Raw genomic sequence first — 15,686 nt, 5'->3', positions numbered from 1 at the left:
AGTTCCATAAATGTATCAGGCTTAGCGCAGGCTGCCTCCAGTGCTGTCCCTGCTCCATCTGCCTGGTGGCCTCTCAGCTGTCCTACTGGTCCCAGCTCAAATGCCACTTCCAACAAGATGCTCTGTGCAGCTAGCTCCCTTGGGCAGGAGAATTCATCTGCCTCCAAGCCCCACCCCCCCACCCCCCCCACCCCCGCCCCAGGAGAGGCCGCAGGATCCCTCCCACATCCATGCACAGGAATATCCTTCTGAGCACCCTATCACTGCACGGCAAGTTCCTACCCCTGTCCAGCTTGCACAGGGAATCTCCCCAAAATGAATACATGAATAGACACCATTCTCCCTTGGGCTCAGTTTCATATCACTCCCCAGATGAAACCACATTCCCCAAACCCACAGACGGTTTCTCCTTGCCTTCTACCTACTCAGGGAAAGCTCATCCTGACTGAGCATCCATCAGGGCCACAGCCTCAGACCACAACGGAACAGATAGGGCTTCAAAGACGCACCATTTCTTTACTTAAGTAACGAGCAAGCTCAAATCTAGAGACTCTGTGATGGTCAAGGTCACCCAGCAGCAGTCCATGATCCCACCCACAACGCCAGGGATGCGGAGATTCCTGAATCTGAGATGTTTACCAGAACATGCCCCCTTGGGAATTCTGGGTACATGTAGGGTACCCCACCTTACGGTCTCTGCCTCCCCAAGTGCCAGTGCATACCTTACGCTTCTTGGCACGCCCTTCTGCCTGCAGGGTGCGAGTGCAGCGCTGCACACACTCGGCGAAGCTGAGGTTGCTGTGGTCGGCACTGTAGTCCAGGTCAGCCAGCCGCGCCAGGGACAGGATGTAGTTACAAGCGATCCTCAGGATGGCCAGTTTGGACAGCTTCTGCCCATAGGAGTAGCATGGCACCTGAGAACAGCAGGAGAAGGCATCAGGAACAGATGCGAAGGCCTCTGTGCTGACGTGCACCCCTCAGTACCCACCTAGGTTGCCAGGGGAGTAGAGGCGTCTGGGCCTGACATCTGACTTTACGCTAAGCACCTGATGTTCACATGCCCACAGCCCGCTCATCCACTCCAGGACTCTAGGGTGTGTCTGAATTCCCATTTGACAGGGGAAGACAGTGAGGTCCTGCTCACAGCCAAGCACCAGCCAAAGCACCACAGATTTCCACGGAGCCCTGACAGACCGCTCTTAAGAGAGCAGATATTCTTTTTTTTTCCCCCCATACGTTCATTCTTTCATTGACGCTTATTTTGTTGGATACTTCAGGCCCCAACAATTAAAAACTTCCTCTGCCCCTCCCCCCCATTAGGGTCTCACTATGTAGTCCTGGCTGGGCTAAAACTCATGATGTAGACCAGGCTGGCCTCTAATTTATAGAGATCCACCTGCCTCTGCTGCCTGAGTGCTGGGATTAAAGGTGTGTGCCGCCATGACACGCAAAATCTCGACTCCTATGTGCCTGGTTAGCACATACCTATAATCCTAACACTTGGGGGGAGGGGTGGAGGCAGGAGGATCAGGAATTCAAAATCAACCTCACTTACATAGCAAGTTCAAAGGCAGCTACAGGCAACCCTGCCTCAAATCACTTAAAAACTTTTTTTAAAACTAAAAACTCAACTCCCAGCCAAGTATGGAGGCACATACCTAGAATCACAGCACTTGGGGAGCTGAGGCAGGAGGACTGCTATCAGTTGGAAGGCACCCTGGACTACATATTGAGTATCCGACTAGCTGGGATGACAGAACAAGAATCTGCCTGAAAACAAGCAAACAAAGAAACAGACTTCAACTCCTGCCCTCAAAGAATTTAGACCCGAGAAGAAAGATGGGACCTGGATTAACGGCCGGGTGTAAAGATGCTGACCGGGCCAACCTCACAGCCAGGGGCCAATCCTGGGAACCCACGCACAGGTGGAGGGAGAGAGCCGATTCTGCTAACTCTGCCCTCTGTGCCCTTCATGTGTGCTGTGGCATATATGCCAACATGCATGTGTGCGTGGCATGCACATGCACACACGCGTGCACACACACACAGTAATGAACAACATTTTTAAAATACAGCATACATTCTCCTGGGACCCTGGAGGTGTTCAGGGGGACAGTGCAGACACTCAGACACAAAAGTGCCTTCTTCACTTTTCCCTTCTTCACTTTCTCTACGCCCTCTGGGCCTGGGTTACTGCCAAGCACGGCACACAACAGGTGTGTAATAAAAGCCAACCAGACTTGACTCATTTGTCTGTGATTTGGCAGCAGATAATCACTCACTAATTGTGAGAGAGGGGGGCGGGGCTTCTATCTTCTTAGCACTGTCCATCCTACACATGAGCTCTGTGAGCCGTCAACGAGCCAAGACCACAAGCACAATGGAACTGAGTGTAACAAGGACCTAACTCCTCAAAACCCACCTGACAGATACTAACCAACTGACCTGTTCTATTCTTGCTCTGCTCACCCAAGTGGCTCTGGTCCCTCCTGTGGCTCTTTGGCATCTATACACAGCATCCATATCATCCAATCGAGTGTGGGGCACACACAGAACCCCTACACTAGTATTTGGGGAGCATGCTCATGGGCCAAGGGCTCTTTGAAGCCAATGGTTTTGAACCAGGGCTGGTTTTATCCCTGAAGGGACAGGTGGCAAGGTCTGGGGCCATTCCTCATTGTCACAACAGAGGAGCAGTAGGGTCTGAAGAGAAGTCTGGGGTGCTGCCGGAACGCCACACCATGTACAGGATCCTCAATGCCCTCCTCACCCCAATCTTGTTAATACCTTGAATGAAAGTCCCTACTACAGACCCCGGGATTAAGGATGAGCAAGACCGCTACCTCGGACTGTGGGTGCTAACTGCATCAGTTGCTTTAACCAGCACTCCATCTAGGACTTTTCTCTGGTTTCTCATGCCTGCCTTATACCACGGGAGCAGCCTACATCATAACAGTGCTGCAATGGCACCCAGCTGTCTTTAGGTCCTCATTTCTGTCCCCACCCTTAGTGGCTGGTGTCCCCACACGCTGGGGGAAGACCCAAGAGCAGGCTTCAAAAGGGTTGATTGAATAAGACTTTATGAATGGGCTAACTACAGACTATTTTGAATCTAGTCTCAAAAACATAATCTGGGCACTGGAGAGATGGCGCAGCATTGAAGAACGCACACTGATCTTGCAGACAGTAGAATTTGGTTCCCAGCAGCCAAATAGGGAAGCTCACAACTGCCTGTAACTCCAGCAACACGGGACTCATAGCCCTCTTCCAGACGCCTTAGATACTGCACTGGTGCAGCAAACTCACATTCAGACACATAATACACACAATAAAAAGTGAAGCCATAAGGGGCTGGAGAGATGGCTCAGTGGTTAAGGGCACTGGCTACTCTTCCAGAAGACCTGGGTTCTCAGCACCCACATGGCAGCTCAAAGCCACCTGTTTTGTTTTGTTTTGTTTTTTTGGTTTTTCGAGACAGGGATTCTCTATGTAGCCTTGGCTGTCCTGGACTCGCTTTGTAGACCAGGCTGGCCTCGAACTCACAGCGATCCGCCTGCCTCTGCCTCCCGAGTGCTGGGATTAAAGGCGTGCGCCACCACGCCCGGCCCTCAAAGCCACCTGTAACTCTGGTCTCAGGGAATCCAATGCCCTCTCCCTTTCAGCCTCTATGGGTACCAAGCACTCACACAATACACAGACATATATGAGGCAAAACACTCACATCTATAAAATAAATAAATAAAGCTTTTTAAAAATGATAAAATTAAAAAAAAAAAAACTTTATTTGGGCCAGGGAGCTAGTTTAATCAGTATGTCTTGCGCACAGGAGGCTCTGAGTTCAGTTCCTAGAACACATAATAAAAATGTCCAGCATAGTGGTGTGTGCTGGGAAAAAAGAACCAGAAGCATTGTGGAGCTTGTTGGTCAGCACACCTGGCCTGCACGCACGCACGCACGCACGCACGCACGCACGCACGCGCACCCACACACACATGTGCCCTTCATCTCTCTGAGGATGAAGAAACAACATCTATGCACACCTTTGCCTCCTGGATTCGGCACTTGGCTCTGACTCTGTCCAGCATACAACCGAGTGAACGACATACTCAGTCTGAGCCTTTGTACACTGGGAACAAGACTGACCTCACAGGGTGGTGGGGATTCGCTGGATGACGTAGGCATTGCACACAGCAAGCCCAGCAGAGGTCAGCAAAATGATGGCATTCGGTATTGCAGACGATCCAGAGACAGGCTCCAGAGAGGGGGAGGGATCTGGGCACAGTAGCTAACCACCTCTCACCCTGTGTGAACCAGGAAGACTAGGAAGCCGGGGCAAGGGGGCAGGGAGGCTTCCCTGAGCCTCCAATTCCCACCTCCGTGCCCATCCTCCCCCTGGCCACGGCATCAAACCCATCCAAGAAAAGCTGGCAGAACGGTGCGATGCATTTCGCATGTTTCCAGTCAGAGTCCAGAAAACCCTGCTTGTTATCAGACAGAACAAATAAACAAGATCTGGGCCAGGGAAGAGGGTCTCAGGGTCAGGGTGCAGGCCTCTGCCTGCTCATGTCTGCCTCCAGGGTAGGCGGGTCTGAGGACCCAGGACTATTGTTACTTAGAGATCACTCTGGAAGTCCCCCCCATTCAACAGCCAACTCTGCACCTGTGCCCCCAAGCAGCCAGGCTTCCAGGAGGAAGTGAGACTTTGACAAAGGTCTGTGTGCCAGGGCCCAGAATGACAGGGGAGGCCAAGGCCAACCTAGAAGCACCATGCCAGGTTCTGGGCCAGTCTGTCCTAGAGTTGTCACTCTGTGCCATTGCTTGGGTCAAGCTCTTGGTCAAACTAGAAGAAAACCAGGGACTGGGTCCTTGTCTGTCTGGCACGGTCACATCCTTTCGCGGCATTATCCTATGTGAAATTTGCCCCAAGTAAAGACGAATGTCCGACATGCACCTGAGGGAAACAGGCGACATTCTGAACCTCAGGTTGGTCAGCTGAGACCTGACTGGAGCCAGCATCCTCATCTGCCTGGCACCCGAGGAAAGCACATACGACAGAACACTCTGCTATCAGGGTGGCCACGTGGGGCAACAGTGGCTCTTCCAGGTGGCTTGCCCGTCTCCTCTCCTCCCCCAATGCTGGCTCCCTGTTTACTTGGCTCCATCTGGATTCTCCTTGCCGAGGCTAGAGATATAACTGGGTTGGTAGGGAGTTGGCTATCATACCTTGATACCCTGGGCTCAGTCCCCAGCCCTGCACAAACCAGAGATAGTACACACCTGCAATCTCAGCACACGGGAGGTAGAAGCAGGAGGATCTAAAGCTTGAAATTATCCTCAGCTACGTGTTGACTGGGAGGCTAGCCTTGGCTCCTCAGCTATGTGTTGATTGGGAGGCTAGCCTTGGCTCCTCAGCTATGGGTTGACAGCAGGCTAGCCTTGGCTCCTCAGCTATAGGCTGACAGTGAGGCTAGCCTTGGCTCCTCAGCTATGGGTTGACAGTGAGGCTAGCCTTGGCTCCTCAGCTATGGGCTGACAGTGAGGTTAGCCTTGGCTCCATGGAGCTGTCTGGTTCAGCTAGACTGGCTGGTTATGAAGCCCGAGTGCTGGGAAGACAGACGTGTGCCACCGGACCTGTGAGGGTTGAACGCGGGTCTTCATGTTTGCTTGGCAAACATTTTACTGCCTGGGCTGTCTCCCCCCTGCTCCTGGATTTTAAACTCCACAGAGCGTCAGCTTTTGGCCTTTTCACAAGGTCCTCTAGGCCTCCTTTTCCACTACCCAAGCTAGACCCTCCCTTGGCTCCAGTAAACACTGGCTGGGAAGCCTCAGGCCTGGCTGTCCCCTGGACACCTTCCCGACTTTAAGGAGGACTGTGGCCTTACAGCCTCTGAAACGTGGGCATCCAGACAGCTTCTTCTCAGAATGGACCACTGTGAACAAGTGTAGGGAAAACAACAGCAAAAACAAACAAACAAACAAAAGTCAAGAACCGACCAGAACATGCAGGAAACCCCTCAAAGCCTTTCCCCCTCTGACAGGCAGTCCTCAGGGACCCCAAGGCCCTACAAGCACACAATGTCCCTGCACACAGTGGCATTCTAGATTCCTTCTGTATGAAGCTATTCTCTTATGTCTGTGGGACAGGATTCCTGGCATGCAGCCACCTCATTTAGGACTGCTCAATGTCCCTGCCAGGTCTACTTAGAAAGGTCCTTTAAAATCCAAATTGTCTACTAAGTGAAGGAGGGCACAAGACCAAGCCATTCACCCCCAAGGTCTGACAGACCTGGGGACAGATCCTGGCCAATTTCTGTCAGTGTCTTTGTCCGTGCAATGACAAGCAGCCCTACAAACGTATGATCCATGTCACAGGAATCCCAATAAACAGTCACCCTTGGAACTGTGAGCCTGGGGGTAGGGAGAATCCCGTTGCCCTTGCCAACTGTGCGGCACTTCCAGTGTAAGTTGGCTTGCCCACCACTGCCTGGAGGTGGTCACCACTGGGGCTCCCCTGTCTCTTTCACCTCATCAAAGAGAGGTTTAAACTAAGACCCCTATTCTTATACCCTTCTGGGATCATTTTGAGTCAATCTGGTGAGGACCCCTGAGGACCCCCAAGGCACATTGAGGCTGGTGGCCTGAGCCCCACTTACTCAATGCCTCCTTAATAGGGAGAGGCAGCTGCTAAGGGTCCGTTACTCTTTGCTGCTGCCACTCCTCCGCGGATATCAAGGGGCTTCAAGGGAGAGAAGAAAGCCACGCCCAGGCTAGACACCCCAAAGGTAGGCACAGCCGGACAGTCCTGCCAGGAAACTGAGTCCCAGGGCTCAGGCCCTTTCCTCTTTTACCCAGTACAGCTGGCCTTTCCCTTGGACCCCTCCCACCTGGCAGGGAGCAGCCAGCACATGGCCAGGCCCAGCTGCACACACATGGCCTTCATATGAGGCAGCAAGGAGGGCTCGGGTGCAGCTGGGCTGGTGGCAAGTGCTGTAGTCTGACCATCTGCCCTGCGCCCCAACCCTCCCTTGACTAGAGGGGGCTCTCTCCCACCTGCACCTCTGCCGGCCAGCAGCCACACAGCCCCCCCCCCCCCCAGCTTCTTCCTGGTTGGAAGGGTAGTAGATTGCAATCACAGGCAGAGGCCTGACTGGTTTCCTGGTGCTCAGGGTGGATAAGCCGAGAAGCAGAGCTGTTAAGCACTGGCCACTGGAAAAGACTCACTAAGCCTGATTCATTCCAGGCTTTGCGGTGACCACACAGCTCTGCGACTGCACAATGCAACGAACGCACAGCCAAGATCTGAAGAGTGATACACGGACACAAGGCAACACAAAACCCTCGAGGCCACCAACAGCACTGCAGGGCCTCAGCCAGTTCACACCAGCTGCCCGAGACCCTGAAGCTACCTTGTATGAACTGGGGTACAGGGGAGCGATGATGGTACCTTGTTCACAAAGCCAACTAGACCACAAGTGCTAAGCATAGAGCCTGGCACTTTCTGTGATTATTATCAAAATGATTAAATGGCTGGCTAAAGGGCTCAGTGGGTGCCTGCCGCCAAGTCAAACGGCCTGAGTTCGAACCCCAAGGCCCACGTGGTAGGAGAGTGCCAACTTCTTAAGTTGTCCTCTCTGCCCTCCACTCACGCACTGAGACACACACACACACACACACACACACACACACACACACACTGTGTCAACTTACACATACACTCACATAAAATAAAATCTAATGAGCTGGGTATGGTGGTGCACGCCTTTAATCTCAGCACTCAGGAGGCAGAGGCAGGCAGATCTCTATAAATTCCAGGCCAGCCAGGTCTACATAACAAGTTAGTTGCAGTCTAAGCAAGGGTACATACTGAGATCTTGTCTACAAGGGAGTGGGGTTAAAACAATACAAAATGCATAGCCAGGCGTGGTGATGCACGCCTTTAATCCCAGCACTCAGGAGGCAGAGGCAGGTGGATCTCCGTGAGTTCGAGACCAGCCTGGTCTACAAAGTGAGTCCAGGACAGCCAAGGCTACACAGAGAAACCCTGTCTCGAAAAACCAAAACAAAAAAGAAAAACAATAAAAAAGGCATGCTGCCTCATCTTATAGGGCCTTGCTCAGTCCTGAGGTCCAGGAAGCCATTGAGAAATGGTTCTCTTCCTTACTGCCTCTGCCTCAGTCTGTTCTCCGTGTGCAAAAGAGCCGCATATAAGGTAGGGGATAACACCATGATGCGCTCTTAGCAGCCGAGGCCGGAGGACAGGTGACTCCACGGCCACACAGAAAGTCCAGGAGGCTGAGGCCCAGGAGGCAAGCCACTCCTGTGTGACCAAGGCCTCCATGGACCAGACAGGAGCTAGGCGGGTGAGGACGCGGTGCTTACAGCCTCAGTCCACGTCTATATTTCTGTCATTCACTGACAACAAGCAAGTGTCCAGTGGTGCCCAGCAGTCCTTCTGGGTCAAGGACGGAATGGCTAGAGCTAGGGAGAAGAAAACGTGTGTGTGTTTGCGTGTGTGCATACATTTGACTACACGTGTGCACACAAGCCACGCCTTGAGAACGTGTGGGCTGATGTTCCACAGGACACACTGAACTTGACCCGTCTGTGCCGGCCTGTCCCCCTCCCTGACAGACTGCAGAAATAAAGAGAACAGTAGTAACAACCTCATCCCTGAGTCGCTAGGGGGCAGCACTCAGGGGGAAGATTTTAGCCAGAGAAGCTTTACAGAAGCAGCCGCCAGATGCTCTTGGATAAGCCTCCTACCTTCTCCTTGCCTCGGTATTGCTTACTATAAAATGGCTCTATCCAAACCTAACAGGGACATTACGGTTAAATAAGATAGGGTTCCCTGTTGAAAGTCATAAAAGCCACAGGACACAGACACACAGACGAACACAGGCATGAATGCTCTCCCTGGGAAAGACTGAAGAAGGTAGCCAGAGGCAGAGATGGAGGCATGTGACCCCCGCCCCCCAACTCAGGAGGGGCTCACCTAGCTGCAAGCGAGGCAGATAAAGGCAACTTCCTGCCCTTCTGTCATCCTTCTGTTCTGGGACAGAGGCTGCAAGATGCCCTGCAGGCTGTCCCTGCCCAGGCATGCAGACACACAGCAGCTGAGAGGGATGCCTCCACAGCCTAGAGAAGCTGTGACAACCACCCCACCTCATTAAGCAAACATCTCTCCCAAATTCAGGCTCAAAAGCCACTAGGGCCACTTTCTCCTAGGGGTTCCATGTGCAATTCACGGGAGGGACTAAGTCTCCAGTGTCTGACGTTACCCACAGAAGGAAGAGAGTATAAGCCAAAAAGATGCTGGGTTTTTTTTGTTTGTTTGTTTTTGTTTTGTTTTGTTTTACTTCTTTCAGAAATGCTTTGCAACTGGCTAAAGCCCAGAGAGGTTAAGCAACTTTCCAGGAGACAAACAGCTCATCAGTGGCAGAACAAACAAACAAAAAGTTCACCCATTAAAGCAATTACATACACCACCCACTCCAACCCCTTGGAGTGATCTGGGCCCCACCCCACATGCTTTTTAGATCTCAGGACTCTCTTAGAAGCTAGAGTATCAGGGGAGTGCCAAGATTATTTTAAGGGGAATTATCAACGGCCCATCCACCATGGTAACTCGGCGGTTAAATATTCTTTTGCTTTCCTGATAGATGCTGTCGGGTGAGGGCAGCCGCTGCCCGCCCTCGCCGCCCCCCTCCCCCTGCCCCCGCCAGCACTCCCAGCACCTATATGAGGAGCCCTCAATTTCTCCAGAACTAAGTTCTGCAGAGCCCTGTGGAGAGAATCCCGTCAAGCAGCAGTCTCCTGGGCAGTGGTGACTGATGTGACCAGAAGAGGAAAGGGCAGTGGTGGGGTAGGATCTCCTGGGAACATTCCCACAGATCACTTCCTGAAGCTGTGCCTGGAAGGACCACAAGCTTGTAGCCTGGGTCCCTAAAGGACTTCAGGAACCAGGCAAGGAGTGCAGAGATCCTAGAAGCAAGCTGAGAGGGACTTACAAGCCACCCCCAAAGCCCCCTCTGTCCTTTATATTCTAGGACCCCCCAGGAGCGCACCTCTGTGGTGCGTGTGGGCTTCGGTGCCACTAACACGGGGCCAAACCCCCAAGCATGCCAATTGCGCAGGGCGGAAAGGTCGCTCGCCCCCCCTCCCCAGCCAGGGAAAGATTCCCAGATTCCCCCTTTGTGTTTCCTACCAATCCCAAGGGATTGCAGAAGACAAATACTAGCTGCCATGTAAGTCAACTACGAGACCTGAGGTCAGATGCGCAGACAGGGTTACCCCTGGGGAACCCGGGCGTGTCTAGGCCAGAGATCGCTGGCTTTCGCCCACGTTGCAAGCTAAGAGTCGCATCAACAATAAGTCAAACCTGTGTGCGTTGCGGGATCCCCTTTATCCTAACTCCATTCCGGGGCCACTCACCACCCACTCCTGCCACTGTTGCCCGGCGGCGGCGGAGAGTGGGTACCTGTTTCCTCAGCGCCTCGAAGGCTGCGCTGATGGTGTGCACCCGCGTCCGCTCCCTGGCGTTTGCCAGGAGCCTTCGGGTCTGCTGCAGGGCTTTGATCTCCGTGGAGGCGGCGGTCGCTTCGCATGGCCGTTTCCTAGGCGACGCGGAAGAATCCGGGTGGTTATTGTAAATTACGTGTGAAATTGAGGAGTAGGAACTTTCCCCCGGGCGCGTGGGGGGCGCAGGGCGCACGGGGGACTCTCGTGGCGCCGCTGGGGGTGCGGGAGGCGCGGACGGCGTGGGGCGCGCAGGAGGGGCGCACAGCAAGATGCGGGGACGCAAAGCGGGCTCGCGGAACGGCTGTGCCTCGGGACCCCCGGGTGCCGCCAAGCTCTGGGACGCCGGAGGCGGCGGTGGCGTGGGTAGTCCCGGTCCCACTGTGCCCAGAGCAAAACCGCGTTTGCGCGCGTCTGAGATTTCAGGCGCTCGGATGCCCCTGAGCTCTCTGACTGTGTCTGTGCCTCCACCTGAAGGAACCGCCGGCGCCACTGAGGCTGGCACTGGGGTCACGATCGGGAATGGCTGTGTCCTGTCCCGGAGCCCGTTAGTAGCGGCGGTGGCACTGGCCGTGGCGCCGGACTCGGGCGCTTCCAAGTCCAGTCCGAAAGTTTTATAGCCGTTTGCGCGCCTCACCGGCTCCTTGCCTTTCCGCTTGAGCTTCTTGAGGCCGTTCAGCTCTTTCACGCACACTGTCTTCCACGGCCCGTCCTCGAGGACCGGGATGTGCTTCATGGTGTGGACAGCGCGAGGAAGGGGCGTGGGATTGCCCGGGACGCGCGCCTGCAGCGAACACTCTGCACGCCGCGCGCCTGCTGCACCCCGTGGCCGCCGCGCTCAGCGCCGCCTTGTCGCTGCTCTCTCGCTCTCTCTCCTCCTACCCTCCCTCCCCGGTCCCTCCCTCGCTCCCCCACTCCCGGGGCAGCTGCGCCTCCGGCTCCGCGAAGCCTCGGAGGCAGCCCGTTTCCCCCGGAGAGCTCAGAGTGTCATCTGAAGTCGCTGCCGCCCTGCCAGCATTTCTGCAGAACGCCCGCTGTGCTCCATCTGTGTTTGTTTAGCCTCAGTTTACACAGAAGCCCAGTTCGCAAGATCACTCAGCGCCGCCCGCCCGGAGAGGAGGCAGCTCCTGCCGCTGCCGCCGCCGCCGCTGCCGCCGCCTCCCGAGCCCAAGCCGCCCGAGCCGCGAGCGCCTTTAAAGAAACAGGAAGCATTTTTCAAAACAGCTGGGCTGAGGGCCGCCTCCTTTGTCCGCGTGCTCTCGGCCTCCCCCAACCCCCATGCCTTCTGCCGGAACCTGCCGCCTCCTGTTCGCCCTCCCCGCCCCCTACTCAAGTTGGGGGCGCGCCTCCTCTCCCCAAAGACAGTGTGCTCTGTCCACTGCTGTCCTGAACACGTGGCTGCTGACCGCTCTAACCCTTCACTGCCCAGCCTTGTTGACCTGGGGGGTGGGGGGCGGTGACGTAGCGCCGACCTTCCCTCCCCAGAACCTTCCTGTCTACCTCCTACCCAGACTGTCCAACAGAGGGAAGAAATCCCAGAGCTTCTGGAAGATTTCTTCTGGAAGGAAGATACGTGGGAGAGAAGAACTCCCAGAGTGGCTGGCTGGTCACTGTCATCCCACCGCAAAGCTGTCTCCTTTCTTCCCCTGTTTGCTGGAGCAGAGGTCCCAGAACAGAAGAGGACGCCAGACAGTGGGAGACTGAGGCACCAAAGTGCCCGGGAGGCTGAGGAGGGTGGAAGTTTCCGGTTTAGCAGATGGGAACATTGGTGAAGATCTGAAGTCATCTCACCCAGAGGCGCCCTGCTAAACCCAGATTGACTCATTTATGAAATGGGAAACTCGGAAGCTATTCATGCCTTTTCACAGCCTGCCTGGGAGGTGCATGGAGGTGCCATTTCAACAGTCGCTGTGCTAATGGTTCGAAGCTCAGCTCTGCCACTTACTGGGTCGTGCAACCCCTGTGCATCTCCCTCTCCTTGTAGCCAGGATAGGGGTCATAATCACTCCTTCTCCTTCCTCGAAGGTAAAAAGTCTGCTGCTAGTGGTGAAGGGCAGCGTCCACTCCTCCGCCCCCCAGCCCGCCATTGCACTGGAGCTCCTGCTGGAAAGAAGCAGCCAGCCCGTCTGTGAGTGGCCCTCAGGAGTCATCGCCACAGACCTGCTTTCCCTATGCTGTCGCACGGGGCTTGTCTCATCACGGAGCAGCACCGTCCAGCGTTCTTCTTCCTTGAGTTCATTAGAAGGATTAAATGGAGCTTGCATATAGCATTTGAACGATGGCCAAAGTCAAATGAATGGTGACCCAGGACACACGGGCATAGTGAAACTGTGTCTCAGGACCTAGCTGGAGGTAGGCAGGGCCATAGGCTGGGTTGCCCACGGCAGGTGGGAGTGTGAGAAGCTTCCATGTGGTTGGATGTCATTCCTAAAGAGGGAGCCAGCCGGTGGGTGTTGAATACAGCCGGCTCCACAAGAGCTGGACCCCAATCCTTTTTTCTAATGTCCTGTAAGAGAAGGGAAAGGGAGCAGAGTAAGGAATGACAGCCACCCTGCACCCCCACACCCCACCCCACTCTCACCCTGCCCCCTTACCCTCTGGTCAACTTGAGGGTCTAGACTTGGCAGTCAGGGGAGTGTTCTAAGTGATGGGACGGTGCCTGTGGCTGCCACCCTTAGCCTACCAGGCATAGATTTCAGACTGAGGCCAGCTGAAAGCAAACCTGTCCCCTCCCCGGCACTCCCAGGACTCAGGATTCCCAGCGCCCCCTGGCGGTGTAACACTTAGGCAAGACCTCACTGTAAGACTGACTTCTCTCAAGGAACTTGGCAGGTTTGGGACTCAGGAGTGGCCTTATAAAGGCAGCACCGAGAATTTCACAAATCCATGATGTGCTGGGATTAAAGAGGCTCTCGGCTCTCCCATTATCCCCATCCCTTTTTTTGGGGGGGGGGACAGGGTTTCTCTGTGTTAGCCTTGACTGTCCTGGACTCGAACTGTAGACCAGGCTAGCCTCGAACTCACAGGGATCCACCTGCCTCTGCCTCCCGAGTGCTGGGATTAAAGGCGTGCCCCCACCACACCGACTCCCACCCTTGTTTTGTATGAAACGACACAGTTGTCCCCCAAGAAAATCTACACCCTTCCTTTCCCACTGAGACAACCTGTGCATTCTTGAGGAAGAGCACAATAGTGCCTCTGAAAGGTTCTGTATCCATTGAATGGCTGGTCCATGGCTCCGGAGTGACGCTGGAGAAGGAAGGGAAGGCAAAAGCCACGGAAGAGAGGTGCCAGGCAGCCACGTGCTGATAATTACCACTGCAGGAAGTGGGCACATCGCCTTTCTATCCCTCATCTTTATGACGACACAGCCAGGCCAACCCACTCTACCCAAGAGAAAGCCACGGCTCCTGGTGGGAGAAAAGCCTGCAGAAGGGGACTGAGGGAAACACTGTTTGTTGAGCTCTGAACTCTTGCCCTCCCCTCTGCCTCCTGAGAGCCCAGCGACTAGCACCTGGGGGTGAGGGGCTGCACCAGAAGTGGGACTGGTCTTTTGACAGCTGGCTGTGCATCCAGCCTGGGTAGAAGCTGGGGCCACAAGTCTCCCCTAGCCCAGCCTGCTGCCCCCCTAGCTCCTTCCAGACCAGACTCAGATGACAGGAGTCCTATCTTGGACAGTCGGGAGTCTCAGGCCCAAAGAGCCTGAATCCTGGTCACCCGCTGCACACTGCTGGGTTCTCTTTGCTGCGGAGCAGAACCTGCCCCCCTGGTTCACAAGCTCAACACGTGAGGGCGGGACAGCTCTTGGGGATTTCTGTCTTCTCAGCCAGAGGAGAAGGGACCTTAAATATTTGCTGCATGAAGCTCTGCATTCCTGAACATGGTGTCTATTTCTGGCTGTTCCGGGTGCTCCAAAGTGCCTGTGCCCAGTTAGAGAAAAGGGGTTGCGGGGGGGGGCTGGGGGGGGCAGGGGGAGTGAGAATAGACAGCCAGGTGCAGGCAGAACTCTGTGCGAACAGCGCCCTTTGTAGCTGTCTCACCAGCAGCCCTGCAGAGGACCAGCTGGAGACTGAAAAAGAAAAAGCAGGATTTTACCCTGGGTCCGTGAAAGCCCCTCTCTGCCAGCACTGCCACGGTTAACCAGGGGGACACTGGACCCGGGGGTGAGACATTGTTCCTTCTACCTTCCTGAAGCCCAGTGGTATCCCCAGAAAATTCAGGGTGTTGGAGATGGGACTCTGCAGGGAGGGAGGGGGGAGCCTCTCTGAGACCTTATGGTTCTGGCTTTGTCCTGAATGTGCTTTGTGGAGCAGCATCTCTGGAAAAGGGCAGTGTCTGTGGGGTGGTGAGGAGGGCTCGCTCCTGACTCTCAAGTTCAGAGGAGAAGTCCAAAGGTCAAAAGGAAAAGGGGGAGTTCGGCAGCTGCTTAGCACACACAAGGCTGTGGGTGTGATCCCCAGCCTGAGAGGAGCCAGGAGGGAAAGGCTGTTAAAGTGTAGCTTACATTGTGTCCTCTCTCTGCCCAAATCTTCCCAGTAACTTCACTTGGCTCACATGTGTTAAAGTCTCCCTTCTCTGTGTATTCCTGGAGACACAGAACAGGGAGCCTGGGTTGTCCTGTGATTCCTTTGGCCACATAGAGCCTTGGAGATGGTGACATGCTTTACAGGGCCTGGCTGCGTCAGCTCCCTGCCAATTGGAGCCCTTAGTGGCCAAGGTAGAAGCCCTGTAATTCTGCTAGGGGTGATGGGTGGAGCACCTCAGTACCTCTACGATCTCCTGGTGTGATAAAGTGAGCAGGAGGCAACACTTCAAACCAGAAGGCCTTCATACCTTGGACAGATTCAGCCAGTGCCGTGAAGGCTGTCGGGAACCCACACACTAAGGGCAAGCCGGTCCCATCCATCCGCCTGAGCATCTGTAGTGTCGGGATGTTGTTCCCCAGGCTAGGGATACAGCAGTGAACAGGAAACAAACAAAAAGGCCCTGACATTACTAGAACTACCATTCTGATGCAGAGAGATACAGTGTCCTGGAGGAGGGCTAAGTCTAACCCTGTGCAAAGTGACAGGTGCTTCAGGAAGAGTTTAGGGAGTTGGCAGTGGTGGGCCGGCTCTGGGCTACTTCTCAGAAGAAAGGGGGTGTTTGAGGCAGGAGGGAGGCAGGGTTTT

The 15,686-nt window shown here is 54.7% G+C and overlaps 1 protein-coding gene across 1 annotated transcript in view; it reads right to left on the bottom strand.

The window, feature by feature from the left end:
* The window catches only part of ATOH8 (atonal bHLH transcription factor 8), a 32,309-nt gene extending 18,873 nt beyond the window's left edge, over window positions 1-13,436 (bottom strand). Inside the window, exons 1-2 of the mRNA XM_084766903.1 lie at window positions 10,478-13,436; window positions 723-914 (exon numbers count right to left, since the gene is read on the bottom strand). Coding sequence (XP_084623029.1) covers window positions 723-914; window positions 10,478-11,251 — 966 coding nt within the window. The 5' untranslated portion in view covers window positions 11,252-13,436. The remainder of the gene's footprint in view (window positions 1-722; window positions 915-10,477) is intronic.
* Window positions 13,437-15,686: the final 2,250 nt, after the last annotated feature.

This window comes from Acomys minous, assembly GCF_964271855.1.
Source record: "Acomys minous genome assembly, chromosome: 17".
Taxonomy (NCBI): Eukaryota; Metazoa; Chordata; class Mammalia; order Rodentia; family Muridae; genus Acomys; species Acomys minous.
Note: the sequence above shows the minus strand (reverse complement) of the source record. Positions and strands in the feature narration are given on the sequence as shown.